This window comes from Aspergillus lucknowensis (assembly GCF_044049455.1).
Source record: "Aspergillus lucknowensis strain CBS 449.75 chromosome Unknown BJX67scaffold_9, whole genome shotgun sequence".
Classification (NCBI taxonomy): domain Eukaryota; kingdom Fungi; phylum Ascomycota; class Eurotiomycetes; order Eurotiales; family Aspergillaceae; genus Aspergillus; species Aspergillus lucknowensis.
Genome location: NW_027263553.1, coordinates 342735 through 363451, shown reverse-complemented (window position 1 = coordinate 363451; position 20717 = coordinate 342735). Strand labels below are relative to the sequence as shown.

The following is a 20717-nucleotide window of genomic DNA, read 5'->3' as shown; positions in this document are numbered from 1 at the left end:
CCCCCAATCTTCTATACTTTCGGCTTGCTTAGTTCCGTTAAGGTGCGACAGGGTGGGCTATCCAGTCGGAAAGTTCCGCATGTTTCTTCGAGGAGTCTTCATGCTGCACAACACGTTCTATCGGGTCTCAAACTCGTCAGCATGTTATTTGACACTTCCCTAACTTGAGTGGACGTCACCCCCCCCCAAAGGACCAGAGAGTATCTTAACCAGCAATATGCGCCGCTTCGGGAGCTCTCACGGCTCGGCCAACGCGGCGAGGCCGACGTCCTCTTCCTCTCTCCGAACACGAACTTGTGTTTCAAGGGTTGGGGCTGTCTTTGCAAGAGAAGAATCGCCGCCCGCCCCAATGCCAATGCAGGGTCTCTTGAGAAATTTCAAGACTGTCACCGCAGCACATTCAATGCCATTGGAAGTCTTCCTGCTCATCAACCCCAGACTACCCCGCAATGTTCCCCAAAGCGGCAAGCTTGAAGTCTCTCGTGTAACCCTGGATATTCACCCGCAGATCCTGCGCTCTTCGGGCATTAGCATGCTCACGGTGACAGCAGGCACTATATCCTCCTACCCAATCGGGAACAAACCCCGTTTGATGTTGAAATCTCGAGGGCTGCGCCGTTTTCTTGACTGGCCTCCCGCGCTAACAACATGGTCTCTCAATTTCTGCAACCCAAACACCCTTCGATAAGTCTTCGATTCCGCCTCGGAGTGTCGTCCCGGTAGCCCTGTGCGTCTTCTGCCAGATGAAGGGTTGTGGATTGTTTCATCCAGGACTTAGCTTTCGCGAGCATACGCAGATTATTCGACCCTTGTCTCATCGGCCACCCGATTCCTCCAACACGAAGCCCTCATCGTGCATATCGCCGAAACTCCGCGAGTTCGTGTCTTATATGATTCCTATCATGTTCTTCACTGCGCTGGAGCCCTGGCTTCGAGCGAAAGGCTTCCCATATCCTATATATAATTCATCCTCGCGTACGCGGGGTACCGTGCACCCGGTTTTGACAAGCAGCATCAGATCAAACATCCAATACTGGTCATAGTACATCATGCGCTCCCTCCAGCTCTCCGCGCTCTCTGTGCTCCTCCCCGTCGTTAGGGCGCAAGGGGAATTCACCACCCAATGCGCTCCTCTCACAATTGAACGGTCCGATCCCATCCTCTTCCCTGGGGTCGCTGGTTCGCACACCCACACCGTGATTGGAGGCACAGGGTTCAGTCGGGACATGTCCGATGACGCAGCGCCGAACTCCCAGAAGACAACCTGCAGCATTGAGATGGACCACTCGAACTACTGGCAGCCGACTCTCTACCATAAAGGGAGTGATGGGCAGTTCGAGGTGATTCCTTTCGATGGATCTGTACGTCCAACGTTCTTCCGGAGTATTATGAAGGATTTATTCCTAACCTGACTGGGAGGTGGTAGGCCGCATACTACCTCCAACGCGCATGCGACTACGAGCCGGATAAGACCTCTTGTGATCCTAGTGTCTATCCGAAGGCGCCCCCGAAGGGCCTGCGTATGATCACTGGTGATCCAATGATTCGGCAGGTCGCCATATGTATTTCCCTGAGTATCAATTGCTAAGCTGTCACAGAGAATACAATGATACATTTGAGATGCGCGCCGTCTCGCACATGTGTCTCCTCGACCAGGGCGACAGCGTCTACACGCAGGCACTCCCAACGCAGGAATGCGTCCGTCTGCGCGCGCAAACGTTCTTCCCCTCCTGCTGGGACGGCAAGAACCTCGATAGCGAGGACCATAAGTCTCACGTATCCCCCCCTCTCCCCGTCCCCCTTTCCCCCGCCACGTGAACTATTGTCTGATTTCCATTGACAGGTGGCGTTCCCCGCAATCGGCGACTACAACACCGGCGTATGCCCAGAATCCCACCCCGTCGCAATATTCTCCGTCTTCCTCGAGTTCTTCTACGCAACCAAGGACTTCCCCGACTGGGAGAACTGGGTGTACGCGATGGGCGATCCGACGGGGTACGGCTTGCACGGGGACTTCGTCAACGGCTGGACTGACCTTGACGCGCTGGGCAAAGCGTTCGAGACGTGCTCGGGCGACGGCAAGTCGACGAATTCGCCTGATTGTTCGATCACCAAAGGGAAGCTCCAGTCGGCGGAGCCGCAGGATGCTGAGACGCCTCCGCCGGATGAGGATGTTGGGCTTGAGAATCCGCTGGCCAAGTTGCCTGGGGATAACCCTGTTACGGGGAGTGTTGATGATCGGGAGAATTAGGGTTCAATTACACGCCTGAGCGGAAGTTCGTGCCGCAATGTCTTTTTGTGGGTAACCGATGGCTATGGGACGTCTTTTGTACCGTCTACTCTCAATGAAGCATCACTATGCGTAGCCCAACCCTTTAACCGTTATCTGATCCTTTTCTCCACAACCCCAGACTTAGGTAATCGTATTCAGATGCCACCGAGGTTCAACCACTCAAAATCATACAAAACCCGCTGCCTCCAGCTTCAACTCGCAGAATAAACCATCCCAACACCTCATAATGCCATCAAATATTGCTCTCCCCGGGTCCCCGGGTCCGCAACTCCTCCTCCTCTCCCTCCCACTGCTCGTTCTCTCCGAGCATCGGTCCCGCTCTCACGCCGGAACAATGGTCTTCAAAATGCTCTCCTCAATCGCCTTCCTCGTAGGCCCATTACGCCAGGTCCTTTCGCATGACAACTCCATACCCCGATACACCCGCACAATAGCGGCAGCCCTCATCCTCTCTCTAATCGGCGACTTCTTCCTCCTCCCATCTCCGGCCGACTTCTACACCCCTCCGAAACCAAAACCAAATACCAACAAGACCCCGTCGGTGTCGGTATCCTTCCAACTCGGCGTCGTCGCCTTCGCAGCAGCGCACATTGCATACATCCTCGCCTTCCTACAGTCATCAGAACAGATTTCGTGGCCTCCACTCCTGGTTACAACCCTCGCAACCCTCCTTCTTGCTCGATGGCTCGGAGTTATTTACCCCTCTCAAGCCCAAGAGACGTCCCTTCGAAGTAACGTCCTAAATCTGGCAATACCACCCGATATGAAGCCACTCGTAACAATCTACGCCCTCATCATCAGCACCATGTTCGGCGTCGCCATCGGCACATCCCTCCCATCCTCTTCCTCCGCAGTCACGGGCGCACCGGAACGCGTGCTGCCGCAGCGTGTCCTCGGCGCAGCAATGTTCGTAGTTAGCGATCTCTTCGTTGCGAAAGACGCATTCGGTCGCTCGTCGAGTGCGTCGGAACGAGCTTTGTTGCGGATTGCGACCGGGTACGCTCTTTACTTCTGGGGGCAGATGGTTTTGGCGGGGACGGTGGAGGGATGGTGAATCAACTCAAACGCTACACTCAACACTCGAGCCTGCGCGCTTGAGAACGGAATTTATGGGCGTTTTCGCTTCTTTGTTCTTGTCTGTGATGATTTATTCCTTCGATTGGTTTGGGAATGAGGTGTGGAGGGTACAAGACCGAGGCTGCAGGTTCTGCGGCGAAAGGAGTCGGCAACCCGGCCCGTCGAGATGAAGAGGTATTCGGGGTGGATAATTCCAAGGCGTCAAACGTTCCAGGCGAGAGGAACAGGCGAATCAGCCGGTTTCAATTCGAGTGATAGATGTCCTGCGCCACGCGGTGAGAGAAGCCCAGTAGATGGAGCAGGACTGTATATCTCCATATCTTTGATAATATACAGAGCTCACCCAACTATGAATACCTCGAGGACAAGCTTTTATTAACACTATACATGCTCCCTCACACTCGCAGTCGACACGTTCGTCGAAGTCTGCGTCACTTCAAAGACCTGATGAATCCCCATTCCTACGCCCACGCCCATCCCCGTCCCCGTCTCACCACTCGACCTCCCTTCGCCCCGCTGCTGCTCCTCCAGAGTCAACCGCTTCTGACTACTATTCTCCCCACCCAAATCCCCCCACCGCCCGTCCGCTTCTCGATCCCGATCATCACGCTGCGTCTGAACCGTCGTAACCGTAACAGCAAGCTTATCCGGACGCAGCGTCCCCTGAGCTGTATCGTCCAGCGATCCCAGCGGGAACGGCCGATCGCTGCGACTCCTGCGTGCCCGACGCGACCGTGAGCGCGTCCGTGAGCGCGACCCGGAGCGTCCGGGGAAGGGAGAAGCAGTATAATCCTGATCCATGGAGGAGCCGAGCCAGTGGCGGAGGAGGGGGCGGAGGGTCGCGAGGCTTCCGGCTGTGATGCCGAGGCCGGCTTCGATGTTGGACCAGATTGCTATTTCGACCGTTGCGTCTGCGTACCTGTTAGCTTGGATGGACGGGAGGAGGGAGGGGAAGGGGGGAAGGGGGGACGTACAGAGGAAATCTGGGTCGCGGAAGGTTTTGACGAAGGGGAAGCGGACGATCACGGCGGAGGAGGCTCTGAGATCCCCTGTTAGTACGGACGATAGACGAGGACAGCAATATCTGGGGGGGGGGGAAAAGGAACGCACATGCAAGCCATGCTCAGAATCCCAACGACCGCCATCTTCGTCTGCCGACGCATATGCAGCTTCCAGACGAGGAAGATAGGCAGTATACCGACTGTAAAGTCACACAGCGCCGCAAACGCGCTGTACACGTACGTCATGGTAATAACGAGCTCAATGCTAACGCATGAACCCTGAATAGCGGGGTCCATAGCTGTGCGCGTCCAGAAGTACTCGAGCGGTTTGCATTGGAGTAGCATGACGAACATGAAGATCAGCCCCGTGATGACGGTCAGAGCCATGACAATATACAGGATCCAGATGTGCAGGCGCTGGACGGTGATGCGCATCAGGAAAATGCACACCGAGACTTTGCAGGCGATGGAGGCGAAGCAGTAGGCGATTTCGCAGAGCCACCAGTACTGCGGTTCGCTTCTGTCAGATTTGCTCACAATAGAGTGAACGCGATCGTCAAACAACAGCGACATACCTTCATCGCCGTGACGCGTTGGTGTGCCGTCAGCGCCGCGAATCTCCGCCCGGTGCCGTACAAGGTCCCTCCAATCATGCATCCGCAAAACATCAGGTAAAAGGCCTGGCAAGGGTTGACACGTTAGACTGCAAGTTTGTCTCAACAGACAGGGTCAGTTGTACCATTGCAAGGACCATCGCCCCATCATCCCACCCAAATGCCTTGATCAGAACCCCACGAACATAGCACCGCAAGAGAACAGTAACGCATGCCACGGCCAGGAAGACCGCCGCGACCGTCCTGACCTCTATCGAGCGATCATCCTGAAGGCTGGTCATTCTGGCGCGAGGGATTCAAGTTATTCATGACGGTGCGTTCTGGGGGTTGTCTATCCAAAAACAACGGCCAAACCCAGGGAGACGGCCGTTATTATTATGGACTTCTCTCAGAACAGGAATTTCCCCCTTTCGCTTCTGCATTCGAGGTGCGGAGCCGAGGCCAGGGTGCAAACTCGTGGAACGCAGCCCACCCAACATCATGGCTATTGACTCTCTCGGGCTTCCATTGGCTCAGTTGCCCCAGATGGACGGAGTTTGTTTGAATGTCAGTGCTCTGATGCGGATCAGAGTGGAGGATTTTGCATTTCTGTTACCTGTCGAGACACATTATTGGCCACAAAGCCAGAGTGGATGTTGCAGAGGATCCGAGGTTGACAAGTTTGGGTCCAGTTCAGTACTCCTCGGAATTAAATACCGCTGCCATCTCCTGCGAAGCGCTAGCATCAACCCCAGAGAGGCTCAGTAGTCAGAGTGGTACTCCTCAGCAGGATCAATATGCATTCAAACGGCCTGTTTCTTTACCGTCAGGCCGACAATGGCTTGGCCGCGCAGATCCATCCATGGTCGAGCGCGCATGCCGGACGACATCCCTGATATGGAATTCCCCCGAGTAACCCGCTAGGCTGGGACGGGCAGTTTAACGCTAGCTCTCTGGATGTGTCCACCATGGCCAAGCATCTTCATCAGTCGCGAGCTCGTTTCTCCGCCCAACGCTCGTTGAACGGGCGGCTGAGTAACCCGAATTGGAACAAGGGCTTTCATGGACGGCTCAGCGTGGAGTCGCGATCGTCGGCGGACTTCCTTTCTCAGAACAAACCCCAGAAACATGTGCTGACTTTATCGGTTCTCGACCCCACACAGTGGATTGAATGGCAGAACTCTGCATCGCTGGTCATCAGCTAATCAGGATACTGACCGAGATGGATTGTGGCTCGCTCCCATCTGTGTTTGGTTTCGACATGCACAGACCGCTCAGACCATGCCCAGGCCGGCTCACCCACCGTACGCATCAGCAAGATGTGGCATATCTCTTAAACAGGTGAACAACTGGCAGTGAATATTTTATCGCCTGCCCTCTCCCTCAGCCTTTGGCTTCCCTCGCAGGTGAGGGTTCTGCGGGCGGGCTGATCAGCAATGCCCCACCTGCTCACCATACCCATCCCTGCTTTTATCCGATTCTGTGAATCCTCAACATCCTGGTCTACTAGCCCGGGGCCCAGAGAAGGCGTCAAACTCAACTTCGACCAGGACCAGGAACCCTTGCCGACCCCCGCAACGATGGAGATCGCAGATTCCAGGATCGTCTCGGAGCCGAGAACCCCGGTACTTGCGGAACACTCGTTCATTCACGACGAACGACTCACTCACCCGGAGAAGAGGCGGGGGTCCACGAACCCGAGTACGAGTGACCCCGGAGCCTTCTGTAATTAGGACGGATGTCACAGATCAGTGTGGTCGAACAATGCATCGGGGTACTTCAAGAGCCTGGCCAGTGGAATACGTCGGCGAGTTGGGTGTCCCACTTGTCATTTCTGTGCAGTACGCTTAATTCTCAAGTGGTGAACCTCGGAAGTCTACAGTATTCATATCCGGCAACCTCAGCATGTCCATATTGAAGACAATCCGTCTCGCTGTCATGCCCACCGCCCTCGAGGGAAGTCTGTCTTGTGGCTCCAAGAGCCCGGTGGGCCAGAACTCGACATGAGGAAGAAATGAGGTCTATACCGTGTGTCGGGAACCACGAGGCGGTGTTTCTTGCTTGTAGGACGGAAGCCAGCCCGTGCTGCATTGGGACCGGGCATGCAAGACGGGGGTTTTCTTGCGAGACTTTCGCAACTGCAACCCAAGAGACTTGAAGTTGTCAAGAAATCAATCATCCGACGCAATTAGCCCCGAAAGCATCTGACGACCGACAAATGAAAGGATTCCGGGACACCCCTTGAAGGCTCACCTCCGTTGTGTGGGGTTGACAGATTCTTCAGAAGTTGGTCGATACTTCGGCCCGACGAACGAAATGAAGGACTCCAGGGGCTGAAACAGGGTCCGATTCTTGGCTGGGGGTTGGGGAGATGAAGGTCCTCACCTTGCTGCTTCTCGCCGTCTCAGATCTGTCACCGAAGGATCCGGCATCACCTCGCATCGCCACATCCTGTCAGCTGCTGACGGCGGCCGTGAAAGGTCGGGAATGTCGCTGGTTTTTGCCTTGCTGGGATGAGATGAAGCATCAACAAGCTGTACTTTGGAGTTCAACACCTTTATTTTCTTCTCTTCTGAGAGCTGGTGCTGGTATCACCAGACCAATCCCCAGGAAGCCTCACCTCCATCGCTCGTCAGATCTCCGTTTGCAACCCCACAAAAAACACGATTGGTGCAAAAGTGCCATGATCTGCTTCACTTGGCAAGCCTCTCCGCTCGTCCGTGCTGGGCCGTCTCAAACAGACACAAGCGCCCCGTGGCGGAACGGGAAGCGCATCATCCTGAATGACGCCGCCCTCGATGGACGAACAGCATAAATACCCGGCTCCTATCCCTCATCGATCGAGCCTCTCCACCAGCCGATCTTCCTCCATTCACCACAGGAGACCACCACCATGCTATCCAAGACCTTCCTCCCCCTCCTCGCATGCGCGATCTCCGTCTCCGCGCACGGCTACGTCGACGAAATCAGCATCGACGGCACTTCCTACGCCGGCTACAACCCCGCCAACTCCCCCTGGGAACCAGACCAAGACTCCCCCGGATGGCCCAACACCGCCACGGACCTGGGCTTTGTCGCGCCCGATGCCCTCCAAAGCACAGATATCATCTGCCACCGCGAATCGCGTAACGCCCCCATCACTGCCGAAGTCACGGCGGGATCGGACGTCGTCCTACACTGGAACCAGTGGCCCGAGTCGCACCACGGGCCGATCATGGATTACCTGGCCGACTGCGGCGGCGACTGCACGACCGTGGACATGACGCAGTTGAAGTTCTTCAAGATCGCAGAGGTTGGGCAGATTGAGTTGGGCGCTGGTGGTGGGACGCCTGGGACCTGGGCTGCTGATGAGTTGCTTGCCAATGGGAATAGCTGGACGGTGACGATCCCTGCGGATATTGCGCCGGGAAACTATGTCCTGCGGCATGAGATCCTTGCTCTGCACTCAGCGTATAATGAAGGGGGTGCGCAGTTCTACCCCCAGTGCATCAACCTCAAGGTTTCCGGGTCGGGGACACTGAAGCCTAGTGGGGTTGCTGCGACGGAGTTCTACACCAGCAGCGACCCGGGTGTTACCTATGACATCTACAGCGATCAGACGAACCCTACGTATGAGATCCCCGGCCCGGCTCTGTACTCGGCCTAGTTGTATAAGGGAGCTGTGGGACGGGTGTGGTTCTGGTAACGCTCGCCTTTGCAGTATCAGGGTGGAAAGTATACAGACATAACAGCAGTACCTATATGACAGCCTTCATAGGGATTGTATCTTGAAATTCACAGACCTAGTCCTGCTTCAATGAGTAATACGTCAGACACGCTCAACTGGCTCGAAGCCTTGACATTTCCACACCGTCCGAGCATACTCCATCAACGCATCCTCGTCGATCTCAATCACGTTGTGCTCAGGATTGTCTGCCGGGACCAGAAAAAGACTCTCGAACGAAATGGTGAAAGGGGCTGCAGACACACGGATTCGGTGACCAGATTTTGAGACAGTTACCACTTGTTCGAGATGGCTCCGGCCTGGATAATGGGCATCCTGTTCCCATTTTTCAATGATAATTTGGGGCGTGCGCTGTTCAACCGTCACAGTAAACACTACCTTCACGTCACCCCCAGATGCACGGAACCAGTACCGCACGTCAGACCGCAATTTCGCCCTTGTCTCGGAGTACGTTACTTCCAGCACGGCGCTTGGCCACCGGTGCGGGCGGCCTCGGGGGAGTCGATTCGGCGTCCACGCCTGGTCTGGCACTTTCCCCCCCACCGGAGGCTCCCAGCGATAGCCACCAAACGGTCTAGGCATGACCCCCACCGGCCTCGTCGCATCGCGCAGCATATCATGGAACGCAACGGACGCGACCTCGTGCGGGGTAGACACGACCATCCTGATGAGAAGCAGATGGAGCTGTTGGTCGTATGCGCGAGCGCGGGAGAACACGTTTGACTTGCTTTCCTCGGGCTCGAACTCGTGGTGATATGTTTCTTCGCTGACTCCAGTGATGAGAACCCACTCGTCGTTGTTATCCGAGAATATTTCGAGTTTGTCCTGGAAGTCATTGTAGAATTGCCCTCTGCCTTGATAGGGGAAGTGCGGTATTATGGAAGGAGTGAGATTCCCCAGGAAGCCGCGGGCCAGGTCGTCGGCGTAGACAATCGTAGTAGGGCTCTCCGAGCCAAAGTCTCCGTTCTCCATGATGTACGTTGCCAAAAAGTGAAGAGTTAGGGAGCTCGATGGGATTAGTTGTGGACGGTGCGCATGATGAGGGACAACAAACATTTTAAAAGAAATGACGCCCAATAGGCCGCTGCGCATAATGTCTGAGGGACCATGGTTCAGCCTCACGATAAGCATTGCGTGACTACCAATCGTGGTGGCATGACAAGACATGCATGGCGATACACCAACGCAACGTTCAAGTCTGGGTATCCTCGCGGTACGGGCGCCGGCCGCGCCCTTAGACGGCTTTTGATATGGGGAGGCGGAGGCTCGGGCGGCCTTTTTGCGCTGGACTTTGCCCATGGCGTCATGAAGGTTGGTGTCGCGATATATGGATCGTTGGTGGTTGGGAGAAATAGTAGTAGCAGGTATAGCACGCGTTCTGCTCCCCAGGCTATCAAGCCCGCAAGAAGCAGAGCTACAAAGAGCTATCAGGCGACACCGTATGTATGGGGCCCGCACCGCAAACTCTTTCGATACAATGCCATCAACAAGGATATGTCGCTCAGAAGTAGTATACCTATATTTAAAGTACCAGTTCCTGTAGATCAGACATGCTCCGCGAGAGTGTGGCGTGGCAATAGGTAGTCTATGCCACTATTGTTCTCCAGGGGAGGATGATACCTAGATAGCGACGTGAGTCCCAATATTATCATTGGTTGTCCTAATAATCAATTTGGGTGCGCTAAACAGAGAGAGAAGTGGGTTTATCTCTCTCGCGGGATCCTACTTGACTCTCTGCCCAACATATTTTCAGGATCCCAGCGCAGAACACTGCGGAGAGCCCGCGCCCAAACAACCAGAATCCCGATTCTTTGTTCCTGATCCAATGAGCAATTTCCGAAATGCCGTTATCTCCAACTGGGGACCTTGGTTCCCAACCACGGTCCTCATCCAGGTACCCTTGGAGACCCGACGCACCAGTCAAAACTCGGCAAATGTCATTACGTATACAAATATCACATCCTTAGGGTTACTGTACTACATTCACAGGAGGGCCAGGGGTTGGCGACGTACCTTGGGGGTGTACTAAAGGCTTACTTATTTGGTGTCGGTATATAAGGAGTGTAGTTCCGCACAAATGAGTTAAGCGAATTTAGGATCCTTCCAATCTATTTGTGTTCCGCGAAGCAATACGGTATACAAAAGCAGAGAAGCAGAATGATCGCAAGAGACGAAGAAGAGCGACGCCAGCTCCCTGTTACCCTTCTGTCGGGTTTCTTGGTATGCACCTCCCCAGTACCCTTTCTTCCGCTAAAACGAACCGTGAGCTAACTTGGTGACTACAGGGGAGCGGCAAAACAACCCTGCTCGAACACATCCTCAAGTCCCCTTCTCACAGTCTCCGCATCGCCGTCATCGTGAACGACATGAGCTCGTACGCCCTCCCTTCCCAATCAAGACCCCATTCCGTCCATCAACGGCAACTAACCTATATATCACTCTCTCCCAATCCGCAGCCTCAACATCGACGCCGCCCTAATAACCCACCACAAAGTCTCGCAAACGAAAGAGAAACTAATCCAGCTGCAGAACGGCTGCATCTGCTGTACACTGCGAGGAGACCTTCTCGCCGAGCTCGCTCGTCTCACGAAACAAAAGGAGGTCGACTATGTCGTTATTGAGAGCACTGGGATTAGCGAGCCGATGCAGGTAGCTGAGACCTTTACCTCAGAGTTTAGTATGGCCATGCTCGAGGCCGAAGGCCAGTTTGGGCCGGATGGGCCGGATGCGATGGAGGGGGTAGATGAGGAGGGGAGGAAGATCTTGGAAGAGATGTATGTCCACGTTCCTCCTCTGTTTCCCCTTTCGGCCCATAGTGTTGGACACGCCGTGCTAACATAATGTAGTGCCCAAATGGGCGGCCTGCACACAATGGCCAAGCTCGACACAACGGTCACCGTAATTGACGCCTTCAACCTGCTCTCCAACTTCGACACAACCGAGTTCCTTAGCGACCGATACGGCCGCGACGAGATTGTCCCCGAGGACGAGCGCACAATCTCCGACCTCATGGTCGACCAGATTGAGTTCGCGGATGTCCTCATCATGAACAAAATCGAGACCGTGCCCGAGGAAACCCGCGGCAAGATTCGGCGTCTTATTGGATTATTGAACCCCGATGCGAAGCTCATTGAGTGCTCGTATTCCAAGGTCGATGTGAAGGAGATTATTGGAACGGGGAGATTTAATTTTTTGAAAGCCGCGAGCGGCGCGGGGTGGCTGAGAAGTTTGCATGAGATGACGGTGGTCAGCACCGGGGTTGGGAATCGGGTAGCACCGAAGCCAGAAACGCTCGAGTATGTTGCTATGATCCCTATCAGTGGTCAACTTGAAGGGGACATGCTGATATGGCTAGGTACGGCATCAACAACTTCGTGTATTCTGCGAGAAGACCGTTCCATCCTCGCCGACTCTTCTCCCTTCTACACGACAAGTTCATCCTCCTCCAGTCCCTGCACTCCCATGGCGAGGGTGACGACGAGGAGGGCGGGAATGAAGAGGAAAGCGAGGACGAAGAGATGGCGGACGACGAATCGGAGGTGGACGACTTCGACCAGCCAGACCAAGCCGTCATCCTGGCCAACAAACGCGCGCACCCTGCCTTCGGCCCCATCCTCCGCAGTAAGGGCTTCTTCTGGCTCGCAACCCGCCCCATGCACTTCGGCGAATGGTCGCAGGCAGGCGGTATGCTAACCGTAGGCCCGGGCGGTCCGTGGTTCGCCGAAGTCCCCAAGGAGATGTGGCCGGAGGACAAGGATGTGCGGGAGTCGATCGAGCGGGACTTTCAAGGGAAGTGGGGAGATCGTCGGCAGGAGCTAGTGTTTATCGGGGAAGGGTTGGATGTTGAGGCGATTACAAGGCTCTTGGATGAGTGCTTGCTCGATGACAAGGATTGGAGGCGGTGGGAGCAGGTTATGGGGAGGAAGAAGTTGGATATTTTGGCGAAGCATGAGAAACTTAGCGGGATGTGGGAGGATGGATGGGAGGACTGGCCAGCGCCGGGGGAGGAAATCGATCATTAGCGAGGTATAAAGAAGCTAAATTATGGTCTGTAGAGGCATTGTGCAACTGGAGTCGGTTTGAGGCACCTTTGTACTGCTGCGGGCTGGAGACTTCTGTTTGGAATGTGCTGCCGGGCTTCGAGGTGGCCTGACGCTTCCTTATGCCTTTAGGACAGGATTGTCCGGGCATCACGGAACCCGGGAGACGTCCATTCTGTGAGTTCTGCACCAGCTGTCGGACGTTGAGGGACGTCCGAATCTGTCAATGATCCTGTGTTGGAATACGAAGCGCCGTCAGCACGAGCCGGTTGTGGGTCAAGCTAACCACCGTCCGACCAAGCCGTCTCAAGCTTGCGTACCTGGAGCTTGTTTGGCGGGATGGTCTGCATCTCAGTCTTCCGAACCAGAGCCGACCTCGGGGAGTCACCGAACTTTCTCCCCGCATCGGCCTGATCTCCGGCCCCGCTGGAGAAGCCGAGATCGTCTTAAAATCCCCGCAGCATCTCCCACAGCAACCGTGCCCATATCCACACTCCTGCACAGCGGTAAGCAAGAAAATAAAATGCCAGCCAATAACACGTACAACATCCTCGTACTACCCGGCGATGGAATCGGCCCGGAAGTCATGGCCGAGGCCACAAAGATCCTCCGCACATTCAACACCCCGACGCGCACCTTCTGCCTGCAAGAAGAACTCATCGGGGGCATCAGTATCGATACACATGGGCAATCCGTCACACAGCGCGTCAAAGACGCCGCCGTAGCCGCGGACGCCGTCCTCTTCGCTGCCGTGGGCGGGCCGAAATGGGACCATATCCGGCGGGGCCTGGATGGACCGGAGGGCGGGCTGCTGCAGGTGCGCAAGGCAATGGACATCTATGCGAATATACGGCCGTGTTCGGTTGATATGCCGAGCCGCGAGATTGCGAGGGACTTCAGTCCGTTTCGGCAGGATGTGATTGAGGGGGTCGATTTCGTGGTTGTGAGGGAGAATTGCGGCGGGGCGTATTTTGGGAGGAAGGTTGAGGAGGATGACTATGGTATCTGCACCTTGGAATTTATTCTAATAAATTAGAATGTTCTAACATAGACAGCCATGGACGAATGGGGCTACTCGACTGCCGAAATCCAACGCATCGCCCGCCTCTCTGCTGAGCTCGCCCTCCGCCACGATCCGCCATGGCCCGTCATCTCGCTCGATAAGGCGAACGTACTCGCCTCGTCGCGTCTCTGGCGTCGTGTTGTCGAGAAGACAATCAGTGAGGAATATCCGCAGGTGAAGCTAGTCCACCAACTGGCCGATTCTGCATCTTTAATCATGGCTACAAACCCGCGGGTCCTGAACGGGGTCATCCTCGCAGACAACACATTCGGCGATATGGTGTCTGATCAGGCAGGGTCGCTGGTTGGAACACTGGGTGTGCTGCCTAGTGCCAGTCTAGATGGATTGCCCCGTCCAGGCGAGGAGGGGAAGGTGCATGGGCTTTACGAGCCGACACATGGGTCTGCTCCGACGTATGTCTACATTCCGTCCACACCGGGAATAATGCTAACGATACAGGATCGCTGGCAAAAATATTGCCAATCCGACCGCTATGATTCTTTGTGTTGCGCTGATGTTTCGGTACTCGTTTAACATGGAGAAAGAGGCGCGGCAGATCGAGAATGCGGTGCGTAGTGTACTGGATAAAGGGATCCGTACATCCGATCTGGGTGGGACAACGGGGACGAGGGAATTTGGAGACGCAGTGGTCGCAGCTTTGCAACAGAGGTCTTAGATTGAATTGTCTACTTACTTGGATGTACAGGACCTGATCCTAGCAAATGCTGTTGTGAATCACCAGGACCATGACCTCGTCGCTAAGCTCATGCATTGAGTTTGTTCCACGGCTGACCCCAGCGGATTCAATATCTACTACAATTCTTTAGTGTTCCCTTTCTCCAGCGTATTCCCCGGACAGTGGTTGATATGGGATAGACCATAGGATCCTGGGAGTAGTGTATGCCGATAATTTTCGCGTCAACGTTGTACACAACACACATAATTTCTCGAGCAGCGGCCAAGCTCAGATCCGATTCATGAATGCAATATAGATTATGTAGACCTTCACATTCGAACCCTCACGAATGTCCTACGCACCTCAAGTATCATCCAGTCCATCACAGCATATACCCAAACAACGGCGATCGATCCTCTGAACTGCAACGCCTCATCCGTATACTTCTCATAAATCCCCTCCCGCGAATCCTCGCATTCCGCTGATTCACATGCCAAGACCTCGGCTCCAGCACAATAGAGACCGCAGCCGCAAAGGCAAACGAGCTCCCAAACCCCTGTCCGATAATTCGGCGCATCGCGCTCCAGATAGATAAACGAGCCGACAAGTCAGCCAACACTAATCATGAAGGCAATGCCAACTGCCTGTTTGCGCGCTCCTTCATGATTGTTCGATGTCCACGCATTCGTTCGGGTGATAATGGGGTACAGCCCAATCCAGGCGAGGACGACGGCGAAGTAGCAGACGGGGATGTCATCGCTAATATCCTCGGCCCGGAGGAAGAGGACGGAGAAGTCAATGGTTACGAGTGACTGATAGTACCCAGAATATCAATCCCATCCACCCCCACCGCCCCCATGATCCATATACATCTCCGTGTCCGCCTCAGGGTTCTCCGTATTCTCTGTCAATTGCTGCCCATCACTCCAATTTGCGTAACTAGCTGAAACCCAGTCCGCCCCGTCCCTTACCCGGAAAGGAAGAACCTGCCCCTTGTGGTTGATCGCCAGATGCAGCACCCACCCTTCTTCACACGCCTTGCGGTCTGCAACAAGCACAAGAAGCGTCTGCTGTCCCTCAACTTCCTCAGCAGAAGGAAGGTCATCAAGATTTTCAATTCGAGTCCCCTCGATCTGGTCAGGGCAGTGCATCAACGCGGCCAGAACATACGAGGGCATACATCCAGGTCTGGGGATCGCGACACCGTCGGAAAATTCAGCGTCCCCGCTCTGAGTAGAAAGAAGAGAAGAAGAAAACTCCTCCTCCTCATCAAAAATGAAAAATTCATCCATCATAAGCCCCATCTCCCCATACTCGGACGAAATAACCTCAACCAAATGCGCATAATCGTCATCCGCCTTGTCCTGGCTTGCTGGATCACTAGGGTCACCGTACCACGTCCGGATAAAGAGCGTGCGCTCGATTTGCCCGTCATGGGCGCGTTCTCTGGGAGTTAGGAGGTTTTGGGGGACGTTGCTGGGGATCTCCTCTGGGAATGGGATTGTTCCGAGATATTCCTGTACATCCATTATTTCTAGTTGTTCATTTCGGAAGGGAAATAGAGGAATACCCTTCGTCCGTATTTGCCGAGCTTAATCCATTCTTCGACGAGCTGTTTCTTTTGTTGCACGATGGAGAGGGGGGAGGTTGGGTTCCATTTTTCCTGCATCATTCGCGTCATTAGTATCAGCGGCGCAATTAGTAGTACCTTGGTTGATGAGGTTTGTACAGCAGATGTTGCGAGGAGTTAGACGAACCATGACATAAAGGTCGAAAGGGAGGAAACCAAATTCGGGGAGGTCGAGGCCGTTAAGGTCGTTTTCCGACGCCATTCTGGTAGGTGTTGCTTGATGACGAGTGGAGGGGGATCGCAGGTAATAAATAATAAATAATAAGCAATGGCAACAAGTGCCAGGAGCAGGGGGAGGGGTATTTATAGTTAGTTCCAATGGAGTCTTAGAGACTCGGCGGAGCTAGTTAGGGCTAGCTGGAGCCACCATACCATTGCTGGAAGTAGGCAGGAGAGTGTGACGGAGGAAGTGAGGTGGAGACGCGCTTCTATTTAGCATGAATTGAGAGCATGATACGATATTCCAAACGTGCTCGACAGAGAAAATGGGGACGATGGCACTAACGCCGTAGTTAACCGCCCCTCCCACCCCCCGAACCCCGTCCAGATGACCAGCGTGATATGGCAGCATATTCGGCGCCCAAAACGATGAATTGTCAACGAAAGGTTGGGATCTGAGATGAGTAGTTAACAATGGCAGATGATATATACATGATTCTTCGCTTTCCAATGTACAAGCCTTCAGGGAACGCCAACTTCCCATCCAACATCCAACGTCTTTGCCACGTACTTCCGCCAACCGACGCTTGTCCTGAGTCCGAGGCCTTTACCAGATAAAAATAGTGACTTGGCCCATTTCTGTCTGTAAATACCGCCCAACAATTGTGGTTAGCGTGATCATAGGTTGTGCTGACCCCAAATTCACCAGGGGTGAGGTCCCTTCAACAGAAACATATTTCTCGAATATAGCAACGCGACCGGTGTACAATTGCAATAGCCCGGTCTATACAAGTTTGTTAAACCTTTTGAATTTGGAGTACCACATTCTCCTTGTTCTGATAAACCCGCACATATTACTCCTGATACCGTCGAACTTGGCGTGGAATCGTCGACTCCCATATCGACGAGGCTTTCTCTTACCAGATGGTCCTATATTTGATCGACGATAGGCCTATTTCACTTACGTTACCTGATTCTGAGCAAAAAGAGATAGATTTTGTCGATACCTCTTTTTTCACCGGCGATGCAGACCAACAGCTTCCTACGCCGGCCCAAGTGAGAGCCTTGTCCAAGGATAGCGCTACACGTCCGCAACCCACACCTGTCAAATATGACGAGCTTAGCCTCCTTGTGAAATTCGGTCCTCATGTTAAAACTGTTGAGGCACTGAACCTTTGGACGATCAAGAAGGTTTTTGGCGACGACGTTCCCGTACCCGAGGTGTTTGGCTAGCGCGTTGATGAAGATGGGTATACTTTTATATATATGGAGCTGATCAGGGGGCCGACTCTCGAAGAGTGTTGGGACTCTCTTAACATTACAGAGAAAGAAGCTGTCAGTGACCAGCTCTCCCAGATCATGGGCAAATTACACAACCTTGCGCAGGACCCCTCGGAGCGATTTATTGGTATGACCAAAGTCAGCAGGTGAAACACCAGAATCAGTAACTTACGCCTGTGCAGGATCCATAAACCACGAGAATCTACATGACTATGTCTTTATCGACCAGCCAAAAACAGGCCCATTCTCGAGCGTAAGCGAGTTCAATGATTGGTTTGCTTTATTACATCAACTACTTCTTGGGCATAGATACGATGACCCGAACAGATCTTTACTCCCGGATACTGGAGAGATTAAGCTAACTCATGCGGACCTGCATCGGCGCAATATTATTGTTGCTTCCACCAGTCCAGTTCGGGTTGTCATTATGGACTGGCAGCAATCAGGATGGTATCCAGAGTATTGGGAGTATTGCAAAGCCGTCTTCACCTGCTGGTATGAGGATGAGTAGCGGAAAGATCACATCGATAAGATTTTGCAACCTCAGGAGGAAGTGTCCTTTGTGTTTTCCGAGTATACTAGGGCCATGGGTGCCATTTGATTTCTTCCTCTTCCAGCCCGGCTTCATATGCTGCCAGCACCCTGCAACATGGAATCTACCATGGTCTATGCTGCCGCCTTTTCTATTTATACAAGAAAGAGATAGTTCTAGCCTTCCTGTTATTCAAAAGAACACCTATAATTCCAGTTCGAAGAGGCCCAGAACACGCTGCACTCAAATACATCCGGCAACTCGGGTTTTATACATCTCACTTCGATATACATTCGCGTGACAGACCCTATTCGCTGAATCATTGAGCTCCTAAGTTGTAGCAGTAACCCCGACTACGAAGCCACAATGCTAGGCTAAGCAGCTACTCGCCGCAAACCAATACCGTGAGTCGGTGGGCCCCACTTCGAGAGGACAATCCGTATGGCTTACGCCGCTATATAGCCCTCGAAACCAAGTGGCTACGTATTCCATGGCCCATTATTGGCACCTTTTGTTCGTGGTCAGTGTCAACCAAAACATGAGCAACTGGTGTGGTATGGGGGAAAGAGGGGAAGATGAGGGGCGTACTCCATTCACAGTAGCCATAAAATCCTCACTAACACCCAGAGCCGGCACCCGGACTGCAGCGAGCTCCGTGTCTCCCAGAATACAAAGCTCTTCAAACCAATTCTTTGGCCTGTCAATGGTTATTAGCCATATTACAGCAAAGACAGGCTACCACGCGCGAAACGTACACCATCCGATTGTCACGGCAGCGCCAACCCTTTAGGAGTTCAGGCTCTATAACCACCCAGCGCTTGATCAAACCATTCTAGCTAAAGAAAAATATCGCGACTATTTATAAAAGCCTCAGATAAATAGTTGCTCGTATTGATTGTCGCGATTACCATCCCCAATAATACGTACAGCGCATGCTAAGTCAGGTCAACCAAGCATCACGATTGCTTTATCACCAACCATTTCCCAGTCAGTTTTTTCGCTAAGGGCTTGAGACTTGGATGATACCAGAAATGGTTGGCTCAATTGTTTAAGCTTATGCAGTCCCTCGGTTTCTGGTTCTCGAACCCTGTGAGCCACAACCATGCCATGCACACACAGCTTGATTGCCGGAATTTGGTCCCCATCTTGGGGGGACAGCTGCATCCCCGTGGCGTCCTGCGTCTCCATGGTAACTGGATCAAAGGGCTCACCTGGCTCGAATTGGATGACCTCGTAGCGGATGCCGTTCGGAGCAAGACACCGGGCTCGGAAGGAAAAGGTATCAGAGAAGAGATAGTTCATCTCGCGGAGGATGTCTTTTTTGTTTGGTGCCACCTTGGTAGGATTTAGCAGGGGATCCAAGAGCTCCATTGTATAATTCTGGAGCTCTTTCACCTGTGCACCGAGGAAGCCTGCCTCAAACCCAGGGTCATTGTCTAACATATAAAGCAGAGCGGCCTTGTGAAATGTTGAGGCAAATTCATCACCAGCTAGTCAGGATGGATGCCATAGTTAGCGTTTCTCGCGAAAACAGTACTCGTCGGGATTATAGTATTTACCAGTTTGCAGGATCGCCCTTTGGTAGGCTCGCAACATGAATCCTTCCATGTGAAACGCAGTCCAGATGTCGGAGTATAGTATCTGGTCGCGGACCATGCGAAATAGAATTGCCCGCAGAGCTATATCAGGTGTCGCTTCAAGAATGCTGCTGTCTTTAACTGTGCTATCAAGCAGATTCCGAAGATCACCGGTTGCGTCTCTCTGAACCAGAAGGCGTAGTCGATGTGGAGGGTGTAAACAGCTGGACAGCAAGCCTGCGGCACAAATAATGTCACGTTTGATAGATGTCATAACATTTTCCATGCTGACTGTGTTTTCAGGCAGGTCTATATTAAACCTCGATCGAAGAGCGTCATGTTGATAAGCCTCACTCAATCTTGATTTCAGCTCTTTGATTGAGCGAGCCTGAAACTCGATCAACTTTTCCTTCTGGCGCAGCATATCATCGCTGCTGGCAGCGCTTTCCGATTTCGCTGCTCCCGAACGGAAAGGGTCGGACGTTAGCCGGGCAATTGTTCTGTTCGATTCAGCCTCGAGATTTTCGAGGCGCCTCACTTCAGCTTTGAGTTGTTGAATTTCTTGAGACTGTGCCAGAGCCCAAAGATTGTTTTCGATTTCCAACCGCGTTATTTTTCGCTTGAGCTCAACGGGATTGTCGGTGTCGAACTTTGTTCCCCCGAACGACGATATGCGAGACTGCTTCGGCGCCGAGAGTCCCCGGGAAGACAGCTTCGACGGGATAGTGTCCTTTGTCATTTCATGAGAGTATCTTTGACGTTGGGGCTCTGACCCTTTGGCGGCTGGTACACATCGCTTCTGTCCCGGCGGGAGGATATGGTCTTGCGTGATGCTGGCGTCCCTTCGTTGCGTCGGCTCTCTGGTTTCCCCCGGTTGGAGCGTGGCCCACCCTATCATCCGGCGCTTGCGAGCTGGAACGACTACCTCTATCGTGGCCCGCTCATTGACTTTTCCCGTCGTAGCTTGTGCCATGCCCGCTGTCAGCCAGCGTAGACGAGGAAGCTGCGCGCTGCGGGGATTGGAGGCAGTTGAGAGATGGGTCTAACTGATGGGCGGCACAGATAGGAGGA

General features: G+C 53.6%; 11 protein-coding genes across 11 annotated transcripts; 6 read left to right on the top strand and 5 right to left on the bottom strand.

Moving 5' to 3' along the window:
- Positions 1-1049: 1049 nt before the first annotated feature.
- On the top strand, positions 1050-2251 carry BJX67DRAFT_392071 (DUF1996 domain-containing protein; the record flags this gene model as incomplete). Its single annotated transcript, XM_071034889.1, has 4 exons — positions 1050-1361; positions 1427-1548; positions 1599-1776; positions 1844-2251. The coding sequence occupies 4 exons, from the start codon at positions 1050-1052 to the stop codon at positions 2249-2251; spliced, it is 1020 nt and encodes a 339-aa protein (XP_070888522.1).
- A 256-nt stretch (positions 2252-2507) lies between these two features.
- BJX67DRAFT_347555 (lysoplasmalogenase) lies at positions 2508-3857 on the top strand. The gene has a single exon (XM_071028550.1). The coding sequence runs from the start codon at positions 2520-2522 to the stop codon at positions 3345-3347; it is 828 nt and encodes a 275-aa protein (XP_070888521.1). The 5' UTR covers positions 2508-2519; the 3' UTR covers positions 3348-3857.
- On the bottom strand, positions 3752-5266 carry BJX67DRAFT_370757 (uncharacterized protein; the record flags this gene model as incomplete). Its single annotated transcript, XM_071030964.1, has 5 exons — positions 3752-4281; positions 4345-4409; positions 4481-4878; positions 4947-5051; positions 5111-5266. The coding sequence occupies 5 exons, from the start codon at positions 5264-5266 to the stop codon at positions 3752-3754; spliced, it is 1254 nt and encodes a 417-aa protein (XP_070888520.1).
- Positions 5267-6700: 1434 nt separating this feature from the next.
- On the bottom strand, positions 6701-7341 carry BJX67DRAFT_347553 (uncharacterized protein). The gene has a single exon (XM_071028549.1). It carries the CDS (start codon positions 7141-7143, stop codon positions 6901-6903), a length of 243 nt encoding a protein of 80 aa, XP_070888519.1. The 5' UTR covers positions 7144-7341; the 3' UTR covers positions 6701-6900.
- Positions 7342-7500: 159 nt separating this feature from the next.
- On the top strand, positions 7501-8738 carry BJX67DRAFT_332851 (lytic polysaccharide monooxygenase auxiliary activity family 9 protein). The gene has a single exon (XM_071027530.1). The coding sequence runs from the start codon at positions 7858-7860 to the stop codon at positions 8608-8610; it is 753 nt and encodes a 250-aa protein (XP_070888518.1). The 5' UTR covers positions 7501-7857; the 3' UTR covers positions 8611-8738.
- BJX67DRAFT_332844 (uncharacterized protein) lies at positions 8692-9727 on the bottom strand. The gene has a single exon (XM_071027529.1). It carries the CDS (start codon positions 9658-9660, stop codon positions 8773-8775), a length of 888 nt encoding a protein of 295 aa, XP_070888517.1. The 5' UTR covers positions 9661-9727; the 3' UTR covers positions 8692-8772.
- Positions 9728-10845: 1118 nt separating this feature from the next.
- On the top strand, positions 10846-12710 carry BJX67DRAFT_370755 (CobW domain protein; the record flags this gene model as incomplete). The annotated part of the gene is made up of 5 exons (XM_071030963.1): positions 10846-10908; positions 10974-11062; positions 11145-11462; positions 11535-11984; positions 12044-12710. The coding sequence occupies 5 exons, from the start codon at positions 10846-10848 to the stop codon at positions 12708-12710; spliced, it is 1587 nt and encodes a 528-aa protein (XP_070888516.1).
- Positions 12711-13128: 418 nt separating this feature from the next.
- BJX67DRAFT_347547 (3-isopropylmalate dehydrogenase) lies at positions 13129-14613 on the top strand. Its single transcript, XM_071028548.1, has 3 exons — positions 13129-13729; positions 13784-14204; positions 14251-14613. The coding sequence occupies exons 1-3, from the start codon at positions 13252-13254 to the stop codon at positions 14465-14467; spliced, it is 1116 nt and encodes a 371-aa protein (XP_070888515.1). The 5' UTR covers positions 13129-13251; the 3' UTR covers positions 14468-14613.
- An 11-nt stretch (positions 14614-14624) lies between these two features.
- On the bottom strand, positions 14625-16638 carry BJX67DRAFT_347544 (uncharacterized protein). The gene is made up of 3 exons (XM_071028547.1): positions 16225-16638; positions 16038-16130; positions 14625-15984 (listed from the first exon to the last, which is right to left on the bottom strand). Exons 1-3 carry the CDS (start codon positions 16297-16299, stop codon positions 15298-15300), a joined length of 855 nt encoding a protein of 284 aa, XP_070888514.1. The 5' UTR covers positions 16300-16638; the 3' UTR covers positions 14625-15297.
- BJX67DRAFT_370752 (uncharacterized protein) lies at positions 16592-18138 on the top strand (the record flags this gene model as incomplete). Its single annotated transcript, XM_071030962.1, has 5 exons — positions 16592-16605; positions 17207-17447; positions 17490-17664; positions 17720-18018; positions 18049-18138. 5 exons carry the CDS (start codon positions 16592-16594, stop codon positions 18136-18138), a joined length of 819 nt encoding a protein of 272 aa, XP_070888513.1.
- Positions 18139-19014: 876 nt separating this feature from the next.
- Positions 19015-20619, bottom strand: BJX67DRAFT_379084 (uncharacterized protein; the record flags this gene model as incomplete). Its single annotated transcript, XM_071032493.1, has 2 exons — positions 19015-19559; positions 19629-20619. 2 exons carry the CDS (start codon positions 20617-20619, stop codon positions 19015-19017), a joined length of 1536 nt encoding a protein of 511 aa, XP_070888512.1.
- Positions 20620-20717: the final 98 nt, after the last annotated feature.

What these genes read in the sequence shown, in the direction of transcription:
- BJX67DRAFT_347555 (XM_071028550.1), top strand. Translation starts at nt 2,520, where the DNA reads ATGCCATCAAATATTGCTCTCCCCGGGTCCCCGGGTCCGCAACTCCTC.
- BJX67DRAFT_347553 (XM_071028549.1), bottom strand. Translation starts at nt 7,143, where the DNA reads ATGATTGATTTCTTGACAACTTCAAGTCTCTTGGGTTGCAGTTGCGAA.
- BJX67DRAFT_332851 (XM_071027530.1), top strand. Translation starts at nt 7,858, where the DNA reads ATGCTATCCAAGACCTTCCTCCCCCTCCTCGCATGCGCGATCTCCGTC.
- BJX67DRAFT_332844 (XM_071027529.1), bottom strand. Translation starts at nt 9,660, where the DNA reads ATGGAGAACGGAGACTTTGGCTCGGAGAGCCCTACTACGATTGTCTAC.
- BJX67DRAFT_347547 (XM_071028548.1), top strand. Translation starts at nt 13,252, where the DNA reads ATGCCAGCCAATAACACGTACAACATCCTCGTACTACCCGGCGATGGA. An exon ending in GGTTGAGGAGGATGACTATG is followed by an intron (nt 13,730 to 13,783) that starts GTATCTGCACCT and finishes TAACATAGACAG; the next exon opens with CCATGGACGAATGGGGCTAC. An exon ending in ACACATGGGTCTGCTCCGAC is followed by an intron (nt 14,205 to 14,250) that starts GTATGTCTACAT and finishes CTAACGATACAG; the next exon opens with GATCGCTGGCAAAAATATTG.
- BJX67DRAFT_347544 (XM_071028547.1), bottom strand. Translation starts at nt 16,299, where the DNA reads ATGGCGTCGGAAAACGACCTTAACGGCCTCGACCTCCCCGAATTTGGT. An exon ending in CTTTCGACCTTTATGTCATG is followed by an intron (nt 16,131 to 16,224) that starts GTTCGTCTAACT and finishes CGAATGATGCAG; the next exon opens with GAAAAATGGAACCCAACCTC. An exon ending in TCGGCAAATACGGACGAAGG is followed by an intron (nt 15,985 to 16,037) that starts GTATTCCTCTAT and finishes ATGGATGTACAG; the next exon opens with GAATATCTCGGAACAATCCC.